Source organism: Alosa sapidissima, chromosome 1 (genome assembly GCF_018492685.1).
Source record: "Alosa sapidissima isolate fAloSap1 chromosome 1, fAloSap1.pri, whole genome shotgun sequence".
In the NCBI taxonomy this organism is placed as follows: Eukaryota; Metazoa; Chordata; class Actinopteri; order Clupeiformes; family Clupeidae; genus Alosa; species Alosa sapidissima.
The window spans coordinates 11,553,726-11,574,004 of record NC_055957.1 but is presented as its reverse complement, the minus strand read 5'-3'; the positions used below and the strand labels follow the sequence as shown (position 1 = coordinate 11,574,004).

Below are 20,279 nucleotides of genomic sequence, written 5' to 3'. Positions count from 1 at the left end.
TGTTTGCCTGAAGCTCTTCCAATAACTGATTCTTCCTGATTAACTTGGGGGGGGGGGCAATTTTGTTCAATTTTATTATACCTATTCATCTCTAAGGTAGGTCAACTTCTATTCGGAGAAGTAATGGGTCGATATATATCCACTGCTATAAACTACTATAACAATCCTTTATTGTATAGCTTAGCAAAAACATTAGGATGGAAAGGATATATGTTCAACCTGTTTATAGATATCTGTTCTCAGGTCATTTTAAGTTTCTCAGAAAATAAATTCTTACTGTGTTCACTTAACTGTGTAAACACTATAATCTTACACAGCCATGACAGTTTGCTGCATATCGTTGATTGTGCTCTCTCAAATTCATTGGAGCGCTTTTATTTAATGCATTTAATGCATGTGTAATAAACTTGCTCCAACCAATTAATCTCCAAGGGAAATTGCTCATGTTATGCTAATAATGAATGCATGGCCCATCAAAGATGAACCAGCTCACCTCCTATTCAGTGTGTTATATGCATAGACCATAGCACCGACCTCAGGGCCAACTCGTCCCTATTTTAATTCACATTTTCATGTGGTCAAGGCTGAGACATGACGACTGAGGCTTTGTCCACCCTGCCTGCACTGTCGCTGATCCTCACATTAGTGCTACATTAGTGTTACATGTCACATTAGTGCACATGCCATGCTTCCCTTTTCCCTTGTGCCCTTTCAACGCCTTCAAGGAGTCAGTAATTGTCCCTGTGACTGTCATGATGGTCTTTGCAGAAAATGAGTGTCCCCCCCCCCCCCACACACACACACACACACACCAATAAAAGAGAGTGGTTTCAAAAAGATTCTACTCCAGGGAAATCACCTTTGCTGACCAGTAGTGACATGCAGCCTTTCATGTGACCCACAGCCACCTCTGGCACGACAGGCTGATGAAGTGCCAAATAATCAGAGCCATAGCCTATGTATTATTATACTATATATACGGCTCTAATAATAAGTGCTTACTGACACCTGTTGGACATTGGTGGAACCACAATATATGGCATTGCTTGCCCATACACTGGAGAGGCCCAACGAATGTGTTGTCCCCATCTGGACACAGAGATGTGTTAAAAACAACACAAAAAATGATGTTGTTTTCAACACATTCATTTTGAATGTGTTGAAAACAACATAAGCCTGGTTTGTCATGCACAGGGCTTCTGTTCATTTTAACAACAAAAAGTAGCTTCCACACACATCCCACTAACCACTTGTTGGGGGGGGGGGGGGTTGTAATGCCATTTCCATCTTTATTGGAATGTGTAAAGCTAACCCCATGATAGGATGACTCTGACTGATGCATTGGTATTCCTGTAACTGAATCTTTGCAAAAGCAGTAACATACCACACAATTTTACAACAAAGTACTACCTATACCTTATAATGACTCTGACTGTTAGCATATACAGTAACACCTCAAACTGCTTCTTTGATTCCAAGATTGTAGGACAAAAGTACCTCCCCAGGACACACTCAACTTCATATCACCTCCCCAGGACACACACACACTTAACTTCATATCACCTCCCCAGGACACACACACACTCAACTTCATATCACCTCCCCAGGACACACACACACTTAACTTCATACCAACTCAGGCTTGAGACGCTTGTGCTACGGAAGTCAAGTGGCAGTGATTAGGAATGAAGGAACAGCTTCCCATGTTATAAAAGTTACTAATTAACTCAACCCTCAGAAGGGAGTTGTTCTCAGTCTCCCTCAACCTTTGCACAAAATACGTACATGTTAGGTGTCTTAAAGTTGAACTGTAAAGACAAAAAAACTTTTGAATGTTGGGTTATCTGGCAAAGTTGAAACAGTGGATACCTTCAGCGATCCTTAGGTATGTCTGATTTATTATCGTAGAAACTGCAGTGATTATTATTGTTAGTTTCGGATCCAATGTCTGGTATCACATGATCCCCAGGTGACCATGATAGGCGACGAACATTGAGTTTTGAAAGTATTACATGTTATGGGACAGATTTAATACATTTAGTGTCAAATGTAGCATTTAATTCATTTTACAGCATTCTGTGTGAACAAATATACAAATAAGGTTGGAGTTCAAATTGTATGTCTGGTTATTATGGTTGTAGTGATTTCCTGGTGAAGCTCATGATATGGTTGCTATTGGAAGTGAGTAACAGCACTCAGTCCTGTATGACAACTGGAACTTTATAAATCCACTGAAGACCAAAAGCAGAAGTAAGATTGTATATGCCTTGATTACACAGACTAATTCTTTGCGATTCAAACACTTGAATCAAATCAGAATCAAATTGAAAAGCCTTTATTTTCTTTTGGGTATATTTTAAGTTGATGTATAGGGCACCACTTTTTCATCAGGATCAAAATACAGTTAACAGTTTTTATTTATCTTAAGGGGCCTACAGTAACACAAAAAATTGTTACCAGTGCCACAACATGTAATGTGTCTAAAATATATATGTACATACCGTAAACGTAACATGCATTGTGTTTAGGGATTTTACGTGTGTTACTCAGAATGGATGTTCTTTATTCTTAGGAGGCCTAAAACAGTGCTGTGCTCAGCTGTGTTCCAGGTAGACTGCAGAACACAGTGATAAAGTTAGAAAGTGCAGTTGGGGGCTTTTACAGAATAGTCCTGTGCTGACATCCAAAAAGTACTTGATGATGTGGAGATAGAACAGCAGGAGGGCTGTGGAGAGAAGGCCACTTCAACCATTTCTGCTGCATAGTGGATATAGGAGAGAGAAGGACCACTTAGTGTCAACTAACAGCAAACAAGGTCCAAGTGCAGGTCCAAGAGAGAAAGAAAATTGAAAATCCAGAATCATATCTCCATTAGTGGGTATTTTCACCCTAGAACAGGCCACTTCACCCATTTCTGCTGGAGATACTGAACAGGAGAGAGAAAGGCCACTTAGTGTCAACTGAGAATAAACAAGGTCCAAGTGCACTTTTGAGAGAAAGAAAATTGAAAATCCAGAATTATAATTATATATATATATATATATTTTTATATATATATATATATATATATATATATCACCACTAATGGATTTTCCACACTATTTTATATTCTATTTTTAGTTAAAAACTGTGGGCATCAGACCTTGTTCATTCTTGGTTGGCAATTGAACTGAATTTGCCACAGTTTACTTCCCTTGGAGACTGGAAGTGAACTGAGAGTGTAGTGTCAGCCAGGCTGGTGGTGTGTATATAGGTGAAAAACTTTTTTCAGGGTTTACAGGAAATCATTATGCTAGTATTTAAGTGGTCATTTAGCTGGAAAAGGATAGTAAGGTTTCCCCTTGTGTTTGCATTCATTTTCACACACACACACACACACACACACACACACACACACACACACACACACACAAACAAACTATAATCAATAAGATATTTATAACTGTCTGTGAGGGACTAATTTTCTGAACAAAACATTATCTACAGGGAGAAGTGCACCATGGGACATATTTACCAGGCCAACAGCTTAACATGGTATCTCTGGGTAGTATTGGCTGGCATGGTCATGTGGCAGGGCCCAGAAGCACTACCCTCAAATATCAACAGTAAGGATCAAATGCATGGCCCTCTGATGTGCTCTCCTTCCATGCACTAAATCATTGTGTATAATGTCAGACTCGAGATGAGGGTACCGATTGTATTTCTCTGTCTCTTGTCATGTTGCCTCTGCATTAGATGGGGGTGAAAACAGTGTCGGCCTGTTGCAGAGGAAACTCTGGGATGAAGGCAACAAATCTAATGAAACCACAGGTGAGCTTGTTACTAAGACACAAATAATGACTGTAATGCGCTACTTCCCCATCCACTCAGTCTTCTGTCAGGCTTTAGCCCATTTATGCAGTCACAACGCTTTTTTTGTTAAACACATTTCGTTTAACTCCTGCTTTGCTACAGTTATAACTAAATATCATCCTTTTGCTGTTCCTCGCGATAACCAAGGCCCAGACAAAGGGAGCAACTCAGGCACTTGGCCGTACCTGTTGGCCGCCCTCATCACCATGCTCTCCGTCTCGCTCTTCGTCGTGGTGGTCGTCAAGTGCCGCCTGTTCCAGCGCTACATGGCCAGCTATGGCCACATGCTGCTGTCGGAGAGCGACACGATCAGCCAGTGCGACCCTCAGGGCCTGGATGTCGGCTTCACCCCACAGAGCGTGGCGGAGCGGGTGCCGCCGCGCCGCTTCCACAACACCGAGGGTGACGATGACGACGGCTTCATCGAGGATAACTACATCCAGGCCGGAGAGAGAGAAAGGGCGGAGTGGGAACGGGGACAACAGGGGTACACAGGGGAAGACAGCGACGATGATGAACTGGACTTTGACCAGTTCAGCATCGGATGAGGATTAGGCTTCTTCAACTCATGGCATTTCTCCACTTGCTGACTGTGCTGTCGTGATGATGTTCATTTGTTTTAGGTCTGTTTAGCATAATCATGCAGATTTATAGCTCACCAAGTGGAGTCTGCCCGTGACAGTGTGGATGTAAGGACATGGAATGTGTGCTTGGCCAAGAAACACAATCATATTACATACCTGGCTTTGTTGAAAATATGTGGGAGTAAAATGATGTTTGAATCAGATGTTGATTTCATAATAAAACAAATTCAAATGTCAAAACCACAAACTACACAAAAATCACTAGGCTACTGTGGGGAAATGTGTGAAATACACCAAACAGACAGCAGCTAGTGAGAACAGCAAATTGAGTCACTTGGTGAAAAAACAAGAAAAGAGAATAAAGTTGTGTAACAGGTGCACAACCCACATTCTACAAAATAAATTGGATGGACAGGCTCCTTTAGTCTCTGATAAATTCAGCTCATAAAATAACCTTGCCTCAAACAGTAGGCTACATGCCATCCTGGTATTTTTGATCTACTGCAGGGAAATCAAAGTAATGAATCTCTTAATTTAGACTGGCTCAGATGATCACGATCAAAGGGAAGCAGGTTTGTGTGTGACCTGATTCCAGATTGAGCAAAGACTGTGAAGGTGTGGTATATAAAGATATAGGGCCGAATGAGAAATGATTGAGCACTGAGGAATGCATCTCTTCTCTTCATCACTTCTTTTGACTCCACAACAGTCTTCTACTCCTCTTCTTCTGTCTGCTGCTCCCTCCATCCCTGTGTTCCTCTGTCCTCATATCAAACTGGCCTGGCTTGATGCCGAGTCTCTCCATGGCTGTGGGTTTGGCCCAGCGACATTGTACACCCTGACCCTCCTCCGCCTGCCTCTCCTCCTCCACCTACTCCTCCTCCTGACGTCCCTCCGGCTCCTCCAGAGCACCGTAGCGGTGTACGCCCCCACCCCCAGCGCCACAGCGCCCCCACAGGCCAGGAGGACGGCGCCAGCGGGCAGCATGTCGTCGTCGCCGGCCAGGCCCAGCAGGGCGGCACCGCATGAGGCCGTGCCGAGCCCGGCGGCTAGCAGCAGCGGTGGGTCCAGGCGTCCGCCACTGCGCAGCAGCTCCACGTGCCGCCGGCTGCGCACGCAACCCATGTCCTGCACGGCCGAGCTGAGCAGCTGCTTGAGGAGCACGGCCAGTGCCAGCAGGCAGAGGGCCGATCCCACGCCCAGGCGCCAGGCGGCGGTCGAGCGGCCCGGCGCCGTCGAGGCGCTGGACAGCAGGCCCACGCCGCCCAGGCCCAGGCCCAGCACCAGGCCCACCGACGCCCCGTAGCAGAGCAGCGACACGCGTGGCTCGCCGAACCACCACAGCTCCACCTGCTCGTCCAGCGTGCGGCGCTGCACCCAGGCCAGCTCGGGCCTCGGGCGGACCGGCGGATCGTGGCCCTGCCTCGCCGCTGGCAGGTGCTCCATCTCAGCCATGACTCAACCACCTGCTCCTCTAGGTCACTGAGGGGCCTGCAGAGAGTATGAGGGACAGCCACATGAGTTGTCTTTTTATTGCATCCTCTCATCCCATTCTAATAATTATGTAATATTATAGAATATATAATAGAATAAGAAGCACAAAACCCAGTTTTCTTGACAGCGGTCTGTTATTGAGAAATCTCAGACCACTGAACGTTTGGAAGGCCCATTCAAGTGAACAGAGCATTCTGCAGCATTATGAAGAGCCATGTAATAAATTGTTATAATTATTAATAGTTATAATTATGACATTTTCAGTTTCACAACATACAGCACTATGGCATCACTACAATTACACTAAGCATAGTTTACAATAGCGTGATCTCATGAAGTGACTAGCAATGCAGAGTTGGTTTCATTAGAGCATAGATAACTTCCCCACCTTATAAGTCTCCTCTAAGTTCCAACAGTGCAGACATGGAGCCCAATAAGCCTGCAAGCAAAATGACCTCTCTGAGCCCTGGGGCCGAGTTCCACCAAGTCTTCATCATTGTGTGAGTTGAGGTGAGTCCATGTCAGGATTCCTGTGAAGTATGTCGCCCTGGGTCAGTGTCTTCCCAGCTCAGTCGGGGAGCTCCGTGGCATAGTGGCGTTCCGAACAGTCTGTTTGACGACATGTCCCATCCACCCTCTGCCTCGTCCCTCTCTCCCACGACGGTCACTGTGTGAGTGTTTGTCCAAGTCACTCCTCTGTGGCGCACTCAGTGTGAGGGTGTGTTGTAACAGTCACTGGTGAGCGAGGCCAGGGGTGCCAGTTTCACAGGGGCGACATGAAGCCAGTGCCAAGCGTCAAGGGCAGCAGCACACAACCACAGCTGTCCAGGGCATGCTGTCACTCGAATATCACTCTACACGCACACAATGGCAGCAGTCTCCTGCTCGTCTGACACAAAATGTTGAGTCTGCCAAATAAACACACCCACACATACACAGAGACAAGTACACAAAGGGGCTCTCTTTTACAAACACACACACACACACACACACACACACACACGCACACACATATACACACACACATATACACACATACATAGCATGTGGTTTGGAGGATAGTGAGTAGACTGTGTGTTCCAGAGAAACTGTGACATCCTACCCAGGCATTACGGGGGGACAATGGGTCAGCGGATGACTCCAGCGGTGGGGGTGGACACCCTGCTGTCCACAGGCAGCCTGATGTCACCATGTCCAGATAATGGCCATTTTGTCACTAGCAGGATGGTGTCACTCACGTGATCTAAGCCTGGTACTCAGGCTTGCCACAGAGAGGGACTTATTGTCTCCTTTAAAAAAGACTACTAACCAATTATGGCAAAAGTGAATCTGGTACAGCATTTCAAAAGGACGTCAAGGGTCAGTTTTTCTTTTATAAATATTTATTTACATATTTCAACACTAATAATATGTTCTGCCTGAATCCCTCTTACTCCAGTAAACATTGAATTTGTGTGTCACATTACATATCTTTACAGCATTGATGACAATTAATTTAACCCCGATATTTACCAGTTCATTTCAGATGGTCTAGTTTGACAATTAAATCACAAATTCACCATTGAATACTAATAGAATTGGGGATAGACCCCTTTCTAAACTGATCTTCCTCTCAACCCCTTCAAACACACTCCCCTCCCAGACAGCTCCAGGCTGGCCCTTCTCACCCATGTGGAGGCCCAGAGGGGAGTGTGCGCGCCGGGGGGCCGGGAGCATCGGGAGCGGACAGCTGGCTGTGTGGCTGGGCGTGTGTGTGTGTGTGTGTGGGGGCGAGGCTAGGTGGCCAGCGTGGGGAGCATGGTGCCACTGGTGTGCGGGCGCTGGCTGTGTGGCTGGGCGTGTGTGTGTGTGTGTGTGTGTGTGGGGGCGAGGCTAGGTGGCCAGCGTGGGGAGCATGGTGCCACTGGTGTGCGGGCGCTGGCTCTGGCTCTGTATATCCTGTCGCAGCCGCAGGATCTCCGTGCGCTGCATCTGGATGATGCGCTCCGCCTCCTCGTTAAAGTTCAGCCGCGGGACGAGAGCACCTGCCACCGAATCGACAGAAGCTCTCACTGTGACAGGACACATCATATTACATAAACGCTAGATCATATCATATACCATACTATATCATATCATATCATATCATATCATACCATATCATATCATATCATATACCATATCATATCATATCATATCATATCATATCATACCATACCATACCATATCATATCATATCATATCATATCATATCATATCCCATATCATATCATATCATATCATATCATATCATATCATATACCATACCATATCATATCATATCATATATCATATCATATCATATCATATCATATCATACGGCTCTTCACAATGCAAGTAGAACGCTCCATTGCCTTGAATGGGATTTCCCAAAGTTCTACCGGTCATTATTTTCATCTAAGGACCTCTAAATAATGACTGCTGTCAATAGCAATGGATTTTTATTTAAAAGTGAAGGCAGACGGTTGATCAGCTGTGTTCTAAAGAACGTTTCATTCAAGTTCAGCGTGTGTTGTGAACTATTTGTTTCTCAGCAAAAGCCACAACGAAAGGGTAACAAATAAATGTAAAGAGACATATCGTAGAGTTTATTTTTTTGTTTTGGCAAGTAGCCGTATAATAAGCGGGATAATGTATACAACGCCGGTCATTATTGGAAAAATAAGTCCCTTCAGGGCGAAGCAAGACCCCGACACGCCCGGTTCGCCCTGTTGGAACTTATTTTCCCAATAATGACTGGCGTTCTATACATTATCCCTTACATATATGATATCATATCATATCATATCATATCATATATCATCAATATCAGTGAGGGGGATGGAAGAGAACTAGGAAGGCTGCAATCAGTTTTGTTTTTAACTGTGTTTATATGGACTTGAGTATGCCAGTGATGATAGGGTTTTTATGTAGCTCATTTTTGGGTTTGTGCTTGTAAACATCATATCCCGATTTCAGGACCCAAGAAAAACTTTCTGTGGCTTTGTATAATCCTGAGTAAAGTATCTAATGAACTCCTGTGTGTGTGTGTGTGTGTGTGTGTGTGTGTGTGTGTGTGTTGTGTGTGTTGTGTGTGTGTGTGTGTTGTCTGTGAGTGTCTTGTGTGTATGTGTGTGTGTGTGTGTGTGTGTGTGTGTGTGTGTTCTGGTGCCTGTGTTCCTGAGTTGTAAGTTATTAAGGGCTTTTCACATGAGAAGCAACACCCACTAGTATTCAATTAATTTTGAATGAAAAATGGGCGGGCAGGCGGGCATTTGAGTGGTGGTACGGCAGGCGGCAGGCGGGCATTTGAGTGGTGGTACGGCAGGCGGGCATTTGAGTGGTGGTACGGCAGGCGGGCGCAGCCCCGACATTCTTGCCACTTACATGCACGCATCGAGAACATGCCCACCTGCCTTCAAGATAAAAAAAAAACGTGCAGTTTTTGAGGTGGCGGTACGGGCACTTCAGTTTTGAGTGGTCTTTCAGATGATATAGGGGACGGGAACGGAGAGCGCTTTCCACCTGAAAAGCCCTTTAACTGCTGTGAACACACCGCTGTGTGTTCTGTACCCTTCTGTGTGTGTGTGTGCGGTATGGACGTGGACTGACGTTTAAGGTGTGTCATGCTCTTGGCCTCACTCCTCTTGCTGATGGCGTTCTGGCACTCGTAGTCGTGGGGCTGAGAGCGCACCATGCGCAGCTCACGCCTCAGGTCGTTAATCTCCCGGATCAGCGACACGTTCTCCTGAGAGGCCACAAAACCCACGCAAGCACTTACTCTCTGTTACCATGGCAGCACAAACAACACAAATGGTCCAATGGTTATTCCGAAAGAAAGAAAGAAAGAAAGAAAGAAAGAAAGAATGTGGAAGGGAGAGGACAGACTAAAGCAGAGGACAGATGGAGAAAAGACAGACTTGCACACACACACACACACACACACACACACACACACACACACATACATACACACCTTCATAATCTTGTTGTTCTCTGCTCGGTGAACCTCTGCATCTTTGGAGAGCTTCTTCTTGAGTGACGCCACGTTCCTCTCCAGGTGTTCCCTCTGGCGGCTGTACTCCCGCTGAATGTCAGCGTCTACTCCCACTATGTCAACCTGCAACAGCAGTCTGTGTCAGCTCAGCCAGCAGTTTCCTCACACACACACACACACACACACACACACACACACACACACACACACACACACACACACACACACACACACACGCTACAGAGTGAAACAATCTATGTTAGCCCGGTTAATGGCAGCTCTAGCTGTTTTGTGCTGGAGACCCCTGTCAATGAGGTAACGCCGAGTCATGGTGTGGAAGAATGTGCTGACTCACCACGTCACTCTGCTGCACATAGCGCTCGTACAGCTCCCGGATGCTGTCCTTCAGCTTCTTGGGGTCCTGAATGAAGCTGACGCAGTGATGCAGGTCCGTCTTGAACCTGTGGACCAAGGACTCCATGTCCTTCACCTGCATGACAAAGACAAACCAAGTTCAACAACTTTACCCACACAATCAATTGATGCCAGTAATGAGCAGCACAGACTCTTACTTGCAGACACTCCACATCATGTGGTCAGCACACAAAGAATCACTTCTGGCCAGCAGTGTGTAAGGCAATAAAGATACTACCGCTTAGAAGTATCAAGTGCAAAACACTGATTGGAGAACACTGTGCACTGCTAGGAGCCCAGGTTTAGATTATTGTCCCCCTTACTGACCCTCTTCAGCCCTTTGGACATCTCCTTCTCTGTGGCCTTGAGTTTGAGCTTGAGCTCAGAGCAGCTCAGGTCCAGCTGTGTCTTCTTCTTGTGGAACTGATCCAGCTCAGCCTCCATCTGGCCAATCAAACCACACCAACGCCACGTCAGGGTTAGCATCAACAGCATTTGGGAAATAACAGTCAGGACCACATGATCAGCTTTGATAGCTACACTTGTATATCAGTGTATTTTATTGTAAGAGCCAAGTAATTACAGTATGTATTACACTAAGTAATACTACCAGAGTGATAACTGATTTACACACACACACACACACACACACACACACACAGACACACACACACACACACACACACACACATAATGACAGGGTGTTGAGGTGAGATATTTTAAAACGGTTTTGGCCGACAGGACAGCACTTCTCACCTCTGTAATCACTTCTCTCATCTCTTTGATGTCATTTTCCCTGGGCTCAATCTGTTTCTTCAGTTCTTTGATTTTGTAGTCCAAAACAAATTTGAACTTTTCGAGCTCCTGGTTCTTCTTCTTGAGCTCATATATTCGCTTTTCCTGCAGGTGAGACGGGTGACTTTATGTTATAACAGCCATTATATTCATGTGTATTATGTATGTAAAGATGATAATGTAAACCAATTTCGGAGATTTCTTTGGAAACACCTTGTATAGGTTAGGAAACTATTCCTGAAAACATGTGAAAAGACTGTGAACTGTGTGGTACTGAATTATGGAGTCAGACACAACATCTCCAACCTGCAGGACTAGTAACTCTTCTCATGGCAGAATTCATACGGCTCTCTGAGCCTTCAGACTCTTTCAGGTCTTTGGCCTGCTGTGAGCCCACCTTATCTTGGATGGTCTCGTCCCTCTCCTGGATCTCCTTCTTGAGGGTGTTGATGTCCTTCTCCAGTGATCGGATCACGTTCTGCATCTTCTGCAGCTCCTCCTTGTGCCGGTCAATCTCAAGGTTGCGCGCTTCAATCTCTCGGTGCAGGCTGCTGAACTATAACACACAGACCCAACCATATCCAACACCCACAACATATACAAGCTCATTTATCCAAACATCTGTATTTCTGTCTCTGTATTTACACATGTATATTTCCATGTGTGTGTGATAGATAACCGTCTATATGTTATATATTGAAAGACCATATAGACTGTACTGTTAGGGCTGAGCTACACCAGGCACGTAACTGAAGTGTTCCGTTCGCATTGCGTCTGCTGCAACAATTAGCTTCCACTATAATCAATGGAAGTAGCTACACCAGACGTGATAGCGGTGGGTACGTTCGAAAAAAAATAGACCATTCATCTAAAGTGGATTTTACGCGTCGCAAACGGAACGCTTCAGTTACGCGCCTGGTGTAGCTTCGCTGTTATTTAAGACATGGGCAGTTTGGAGTGAAGGAGCTACAATATCCTCACTTTCTTCTTCATGATTCCCGTCTCCCCCTTCAGACACTGGGTGAGCTCCTTCTCTTCCCTGATGGCCTTCTCGTACTTGAGGCGAATGCTCTGGATCTCGAGATCACTGTCCTCCTCAATCTGTTTTTTTGTCTCCTCAAACTCCCGCACCTGCCGCTGAGACTCCTCCTGGCACTGCCACGAGCAAAGGAGATGAAAACTCATTAGGTGCCTCAAGCCCCAAGCCTCAGACACACACACACACACACACATACATGCACACACACACACACAGACACACGCACACACCACACTAACACACAGACACATTGAAACTTTCTCATCAAAGCCAAACTGCCCTCAGCATAGGACACCAACCCAAAGGCTGTGACAGGCACACATGCACCTCAGATGGGATGCCGCATTCTTTTGGGGAACCCTGCCACAAATGTAACGTTTCCGCAAAGCTCTGAATGCCGCTTGAACGGGGCGCCCTGCCCCCTTGGCTCTGGCGGAGAGCGCGCGCGCACCTGAGAGAGCACCAGCTCCTTTTCGTGCAGTCTGGCCTCGTAGCTGAAGGTGAGGTCATCGAGCGCCTGGAACTTGCTTTGCTCCATGGCCTGCAGCTGATGCTCATAGTCCTCCTGCATGCGCTGCGACTTCAGCTGCAGCTCGTGGTACTTCTCGTACTCCAGCATCAGCCTCTGGTTGCTCGTCGACTCTGTGGAGTGGGAGAGTGTGTGAACGTGTGTGTGTGTGTGTGTGTGTGTGTGTGTGTGTGTGTGTGAACGTGTGTGTGTGAGTGTGTGGTGCGTGTATGTGTACTTTGTGTTACATGCTCTGACTAAAAAGGGACCCAATTACTGGTACTATTTATTCTTTTCATAGCCTCGAAAGTCTATTTCAGTCAATTCAGGGCTATTAGCGCAAGCACATTGTCAGCTAATGGAGTAGGCTAAACATTTACAACCCTATACCACATGCTGCGCGCAAACACACAATTAAGCCATCACGTAGTTAAAATGTTAATCCAAGTGCAGTTTTCATGCCAGCAATCATGTAAAGGGGCTTAACACCTATTAGATTAGAGGCTTAAAAAGAAAGGCACAGTATCTGATCTTAATCTCTTTTTTTCCCCCTCACTGTGGTGATAAAGAAAGGTAATATTTCCAGTATCACATCACCACAACAACTTTTCCAACTAGAGCAAGAAGAATGGTTTTAGAAATACCGAAATCCTGCTGCTCTTTCATATGCCTCTCGTTCGCCTCCACCATTAACTCCCGGTGCCCCATGTCTTGTTTCTCCATGTCAGTTTTGAGAACCTACAGGTGGAATTACAACAGCTGCATGTATTACATCTGTTTAGAACTCCCTATTACCAGAACACATAGTCTTATTGTACTGTCTTACTCCTGTTTTGTAATGTCAGACATTTCATGTAGCAATGCACAACTTGACACAGTGAGACGTCACAAGATAAAGCTGCTTGGCTGCATTGCGGCTGCATTAAACTCTCTAAATTGCTCTCGTAAATACAGACCCTTATGTCATCCAAACTTCAATTCAGCTACTCCATCGTAAAAGGCTTGAGAGAATGAGAATAAGCCCTTGTGCACCGACCTGGTTCTTGGTCTTGAGCGATTCTATCTCGTGAATTAACTTCTCGGAGAGCTCTTTGATCTTGTCGTTGTAGTTCATGTCCTTCAGGCGGAGCTGGTACTCATTCTCCATCTTGAGTTCCTCCACCCGAGTCTTCAGCTCCAGCATGACCTGATTCTGCACCGAGGAAAAGGCACATTAGAATGCAGCTGGCCATCAGGCCTTCTGATCACTAGATGGGTTTCCGTTCAGCTCATTATCATATTCTAAGCGATTTATGCACAACACAAGAAAGTGCATCTGAGTGCATTTCCATCCATTGCTGTCTTCATGTGATATCGCACTGGTGCAGTCATTTATGTAAAAGGAGACCTCACCAAGTATTGACTGCATAAATTAATTATTTTTTATTTCAGATTAGTCAGATTAGTGATATTTTCAGAAGGCTACCAGTTCTGCATTATAAACTCTTTATTCTAATATTTGAGATACTGGATTTTTGTAATCAAGATTAAAACAAAAAAAGGCCTGAACTATTTCATTTTGTGTGGAATGAACTTTAAATACATGACATTTTCACTAGTAATAATGCATTATAGAACAATAAGCTCTATCTCAGATAATTAAGACTGCGTAATTAACAGTTTGGATGGCTCTGACTTACTAAATAATTTGACATATTGTTGTGCCTACTGTTCAATGCTTTAAATGAGTAGTTAAAGAGCTGAGCCCTGCTGCCCAGCCCAGCTCCCTGCGGCCCACCTTCTCCTCCAGGTCAGACTTGGTGATGAGGATCTCCTCAGCGTAGGACACGTCTTTATCTCTCTTCAGGCCCCGGCCCTCTTTATCAATGATCTTCCATATGAAGAGGCAGCCGTCCTCGGACACGGACAGCAGGTATTGGTCATCAAAAGTGACGGCCATCTAAGAAAAATGTATGAATGAATGAAGGAAGGAAGGAATGGATAAATGAATGAATGAATGAATGAATGAATGAATGAATGGATAAATTAACTGAGCCATTATGAGTGACATCCACACAGATCACATTTCAGGTGATGGGCGTTATACTGTGGGCTGTTACCTTAGTGACGGCGCAGGAGTGTCCCTGGTACTCTGTCCACTCCTTGTGGATGGGGATCGGGTACTTGATGACCCTGATGGTGCCGGAGGAGGTGCCGCAGAAGATGGCGCGGCCGGAGCGGGTCATGGTGATGGCCGTGTATGTCACCTCGTCAGCGCACATCTCCCTCAGGACCTACAGAAAGACACAGTGACCGACACACATCACACACTGCACTGGACTGACCACCGACTGACTGGCATCACCTGTAGCCACAAATTAGGTCTCAGTCAGAGCGCTTAAAGGTAATGCGCTTAAGGTACATTTATTTATACAGCTCATTTTCCAGCATAGTGGCTACTCAAACCCTAAAAGCTAAACACCTATGAATGGGATATACTGGGATTCAATTCCGGGCTAACCCTAAGTTTGCCTTTGGGGATAACATAACAATCAAACTTGTCAGTCAATATAACTGACATATGTAAGTCTCTTTGGGTAAAAGCGTTTGTTAAATGAATAAATGTAAATGTATTTGAATCCCAGTCCACAGAAGAGCTTTTATTCTAAATCCCCTTTTCTGTTTGTCAGTAACCTCTATCTGAACCTGTCTTTTACCTGCATGACATTTAGATTCCACAAACTAGAAAATATGACAGACATTTGATGACAGCTACCTGACAGTCTTGGATCTCTTTCAAGGTTCTGTCCGTGCCGACAGCGAAGATGGTCTTGCCGTCTGCTGAGATGGCCACGCTGTTGTAGCTGCAGGACTTGAGCACACTCTCCGACTCTCGCTTGCTGCTCAGTGTGTTCCACTCGTACACAGCTCCATCCATGCCACATGAAACCAGGCGGCTGTCGTCCATACTCCACACCACAGACCGCACCTGAGGGGTCAACAACGGGTCATCCCCACAGCAGCCAGAACAGACACAAATACATGACATATCAAGTATGCATCTATCTATCTGTCAACAAATTAAGTCAACAATTCTAAAGTCTTGTCATAAATTCTACTCTGTGCACGTCCACACACACACTGTGTAGTGAAAAAGCACATGTAAAATTGAACAATATCGTCCATGTTAGATGAGAGTAAACATATGAAATGTCACACACAGCATGGATATGTCACATAGCCCACTCTCAGTACGCTGGCTCACCTTCCCATTGTGTCCTTTGAGATTTAGCAGATTATCAAAGGTTGTGCTGGAGTAGATATGAATGATGTTGCCGTTGACAGCGGCAAACATGTGCCCTCCGTGACTGAACGCACACTGAGAACAATTAACGAGTCAGTCATCCATTAGAAACAGCCACACTGTTATATGCCACAGCAATTAGACATCTCACATCTATTCAAATGGTAAGCACAACAGACATGTCATTTAGATGATGTCCCATATCATCGCTCCGCATCTGGGTCCTTCTCAACACTAACCTCTCTGCAGCCGCGCACGGTCAGCTCCTTGAAGGGACGGATATCGTCTATGAGCAGGTTCATTAAGCGCAGTTTGTCGGTGAAGCCGACCAGTATGTAGAGGCCAGAGGGGTGCAGTGCCACGCTGTGGGACTCCTCCTGGAACTCCTTACGCAGCTCCAGAACACTACACACACACACACACACAAACACACACACGCACACACACACACACACACATTCGAATTCTTTATTTGAATCCACCAATCACATTTCTTACAGAAAGGATTAAAATATTGTCAGAGGCCAAATACAGCTTTGACACTCATGGGTACAGACGTCACGCCACACAGCAAGACTGCCTGTTACAGCTGATACAGAGCAGAATTTTGCCAGCTGTTTGGATTTTTTCTGAATAAACCTGGCAGTCGTAGCCCACTAACAGTTAATTTGTGATTTAGTAATTTTATTTTCCATATACAGATCATAGATACACCACCTATCTCTCTCTCTCTCTCTCTCTCTCTTTCTCTCTCTCTCACACACACACACACACACACACATCAATGAATTTCGGAATATGCACACACGTATTGTAATTTCCCAGCTATTAGCTGAGGTTTATACATTGATTTTGCAAAATTATTTCAGCTATGAGGTTCATACACGGGGGCAGTTAATATAGTATTAATATGGTTTTGCTTTTTTAACTTGCATAAAATCCTGTCCGGCGCTTTACACACAATGCGGCTAATACACAGGAAATTACTGTATGTCACAGAGAACAGTCTGAGCGTTCCGAGGGCAGCTCTGAAACGTACTTGGTCTCATAGTTCCAGATGCGCACCGAATGGTCCAGGGAACAGGTGGCGATGAGGGGCTTGCGGATGCAGACGGACATGCCGGTGATGGCTTTGGAGTGGAAAGATTGTGACAGGAACTCAAAGTGGGCTTGCTCCCCCTGAAGCAAATAATGAGTACAGGAACACAAACCAGTGAAGCTCCATATCCGATTGAGCTTTACACCTTGGCAAAATAGCACAGCATATTGACTTATGAGAAGGCAAAATATTTCTAAACTATTAAGTTTACATGGGTATCATCAGACTACAGATATGAATTGGTATCATTATGCTGTATGCTGCATTTTTCTTAGTATAGGTAAAAACTTCTAAGGTGCGATCAAATTCGCAGACATAGGCGAACGCTCGCCAACGTTGGCAAACAGTTTTTTATTTGCCTTGAATTCTCCACAAATGTTTGCAAATACTCGCAAACAGTTTAAGGAGGTTGTTCACTGTGAACATAAAGAGGAGCTGGACAATGAGTTTTCATTGAAATGGAATGTTACAGAAAAACATGTCCGCCAGGAATGTTCACCTCTTTTCAAGGACAAGGAATTTGAACACACCTCTTATCTTTACGAAACTGCTTTGTTGGAGGAGAGCTTGTGTTCAGAGCTATTGTTAACGCTTATTACACATCAACTCATGCACTCATGCAAAGAACTGAAAACAGTCTGTGAACAGAAGTCAGCACCCTGGCGAGGCAAAGTTCTTTAAGTGTAGAATGTACCTTGCTGATCTCGGCTGAGGCTAGGGGGATGCTGTAGAGCTGACCGTGGTCAGTGCAGGCACACAGACCCTCCTCGGACGGGCTGATGCACAGACCGGTGATCTCCTGCTGCTGAGCTTGTCTCGGCTCATTACTGTACGGGTCTGGAGGAATCTGGAACAGATGCCATCACGAAATTATGCTGCGCAGACACTGTGTGATTTTAACTCAGTTGGAATCAACAGAATTTTGAATAAGGCCAAATTCATGTCTGAACTAAGACGTAGTTTGAGTATGTTAATGTTTAAACACCTTTGTTCTTCTCAGATTTTGTCCTTCATTTCCATAAACATACAAGACGTTTTGCTTTCTCCATGTATTTCATCGATCTTACATGTAAAAGCCAAGGCCAGCAAGAGTGGCAGCTGCTGAGCCTGATGCGGTGGTGGTTATTACCCATATCTCTCTGGTCTTGCGATAGTTGTCCTTATCCTCCGTTTTCTCAAACAGACACACGGCGCCAGGCCCGGCGGAGCAGACGAAGCCCTTGGAGTAGGCCGCGATGGCAGTGACCCGGGGCAGGATGGGTGGGAGCTCTGACTCCTCGTTTGAGGCGTTCTTCTCTCGTCTTGAAAGACAGAGCAATATAACATATACTATCATATATGATACCAACATATCAATTATAACACATTCCAGTCTCCTGCCTTACCAACATGCAGTAGTGATCCATGTGAGTAAACCTCCCAATACCGGTAATTGTTTACAGGAGAATAAGTTATGGCCAAACTCAACTGGAACTGACCTGTCCACCTCTTGTGAGGTCTTAGAGCCGACGTTCATTTCCCAGCGCATGTCGCCGGACTCAAACACCAGCAACCGGCCTGTGTCAGTGCCAGCGATCACACGCTCCTCCGACATCCAGGCGTGTGACAGGATATTTAAGGACTCAAGCTTCGGGAAGTTGCACTGTTTCAGGGTGCCCTCGGCGTAGCGGTACAGCTTGAACACGCCATTGCCAGTCACACAGATATGTGTGTTGTCATGGGGACTGAAGCTGACCTTTTAAACAACGGACAATTTATCATCCACACTAACCACACATATGTGTGTGTGCGTGAGAGTGTGTGTGTGTGTGTGTGTGGGGGGGGGGGGGGACTTGCCTTGTAGATGTTGTTGGTGAAAGAGCACGTCTTGACCGTGGCTAAGACTTTCTGCTTCTCCCACATCCAGTAAAAGAGGGTCCAGTCAGGGCCACCAGACTGGCCGATGAGAAACTTGGAATCTGGGGAGAAAGCCAAGCAAACAAACTCCTGGACAGGCAACTCACCTCCGGTCAGCACCTTCCTCCTTCGACTCTGCTCATGGTGCAAGTCATACACAGTGATGGCTCCCTTTTCTACTCGCTCTGACACTGCCAGATAGCGATGGTTCGTGCTCATGGCCATGGCATACATGCCCTGGCTTTTTTCTGACCCTGTGGGCACATTGAGCTGCTGTTACAAACAAATAGATCCAAGAGGACATGATGCTTTTACATTTTGTGCATTACATACAAGCTGTTAAGTTTGCATAGTTTTCATTCCATAATTCAATATGAACATGAATATGAATATGAATGTCTAATTAAGATCATATTTCCCTTCTTTGCCTTATATTTACATTATCCAATCTATTTGTGTAGTCTGGACTCTATGGCAATACAATAAACTTTACCTGGGATGAACCTCTGCCATCTGTGGTCAATGTTGTAGCGCACCAAGTTATTTCCACAGGGAAATATTACCGTTTGCTCATCAAAGTAGCAGAGGTTGTTTGACACCCCTGTTCGCAGACCAAATGAGTAATGTGAATGAGCTACAACCGCAGCCATTCTTTAGTTGTTCCGTAACGTTATGATCCTGAAATGTGCAAATACATTCCAGTTCAAATAAATGACATAGATAAATACTGCTTCTTGTTCCTACGAGAACAATACAATACGATAATATTCGTTTTCCATTGTAAAGTTAGGCTTAGCTTCTATTTGTTTATGGTCACCGCTAACGTTAACATAACTAACGTTAGCCAACAACATGTGCAAGGAAACGAAGGTATCAAGTACAAACATCTACATGCCATTTTCTAACATGTAACGTTAACTTCATATATCATAAATGAATAACGGTAAGGGAAAAAATAAGTGAACTTACAGATTTCCAGTTTTTGTAGCAATGACTTTCGGGCTAGTTAGTTGGTAGGTCCTAATGGTAGAACTAAATAGCTAACTTACACCAGTTGTCAAAGTAACATCAAACTGACGCGCTGCTATGACAACGCATGAAATCACATGTGTTCATAATTTCTACCACTAGAGGGTGACACTTTCCCACCATTCGCCTTGCAGAGTATGTGGTCAATGATGAATAAAGTTATAAATCTTGTGCTAAAAATACAAACGTTTACTTTAGCAAGACCATTGCAAGGTTTGATAAGATACATTACTCTAAGTTGAAATATGGAAAACAATATTTTTCACGAGGTTATTTTTCCGTATGTAGGATC

General features: G+C 45.0%; 3 protein-coding genes across 6 annotated transcripts; 1 reads left to right on the top strand and 2 right to left on the bottom strand.

Annotated features, from left to right (window-relative positions):
* Nucleotides 1-1,750: 1,750 nt before the first annotated feature.
* On the top strand, nt 1,751-4,679 carry LOC121679029. Of its 3 annotated transcripts, XM_042058259.1 has the most exons (5): nt 1,794-1,885; nt 2,142-2,250; nt 3,487-3,605; nt 3,724-3,810; nt 4,000-4,679. In XM_042058259.1, the coding sequence occupies exons 3-5, from the start codon at nt 3,500-3,502 to the stop codon at nt 4,398-4,400; spliced, it is 594 nt and encodes a 197-aa protein (XP_041914193.1). In that variant the 5' UTR covers nt 1,794-1,885; nt 2,142-2,250; nt 3,487-3,499; the 3' UTR covers nt 4,401-4,679. The 3 variants fall into 3 exon arrangements, with proteins under 3 accessions (XP_041914192.1, XP_041914191.1, XP_041914193.1); XM_042058258.1 differs by lacking the exon at nt 2,142-2,250 and having other exon boundaries at nt 1,751-1,885; nt 3,736-3,810; XM_042058257.1 differs by lacking the exon at nt 2,142-2,250 and having other exon boundaries at nt 1,751-1,885.
* Nucleotides 4,680-4,771: 92 nt separating this feature from the next.
* tmem125b (transmembrane protein 125b) lies at nt 4,772-6,724 on the bottom strand. The gene is made up of 2 exons (XM_042058255.1): nt 6,319-6,724; nt 4,772-5,927 (listed from the first exon to the last, which is right to left on the bottom strand). Exon 2 carries the CDS (start codon nt 5,889-5,891, stop codon nt 5,202-5,204), a length of 690 nt encoding a protein of 229 aa, XP_041914189.1. The 5' UTR covers nt 5,892-5,927; nt 6,319-6,724; the 3' UTR covers nt 4,772-5,201.
* A 582-nt stretch (nt 6,725-7,306) lies between these two features.
* Nucleotides 7,307-20,051, bottom strand: cfap57 (cilia and flagella associated protein 57). Of its 2 annotated transcripts, none has more exons than XM_042057789.1 (23): nt 19,928-20,051; nt 19,452-19,636; nt 18,899-19,212; nt 18,541-18,797; nt 18,192-18,363; nt 17,757-17,909; nt 17,003-17,142; nt 16,203-16,368; nt 15,925-16,038; nt 15,436-15,648; nt 14,780-14,953; nt 14,458-14,619; nt 13,717-13,872; nt 13,325-13,418; nt 12,624-12,814; nt 12,115-12,288; nt 11,531-11,689; nt 11,095-11,238; nt 10,666-10,782; nt 10,280-10,414; nt 9,904-10,047; nt 9,540-9,675; nt 7,307-7,981 (listed from the first exon to the last, which is right to left on the bottom strand). In XM_042057789.1, exons 2-23 carry the CDS (start codon nt 19,606-19,608, stop codon nt 7,803-7,805), a joined length of 3,651 nt encoding a protein of 1,216 aa, XP_041913723.1. In that variant the 5' UTR covers nt 19,609-19,636; nt 19,928-20,051; the 3' UTR covers nt 7,307-7,802. The 2 variants fall into 2 exon arrangements, with proteins under 2 accessions (XP_041913723.1, XP_041913732.1); XM_042057798.1 differs by having other exon boundaries at nt 7,307-7,954.
* Between the last annotated feature and the right edge of the window lie 228 nt (nt 20,052-20,279).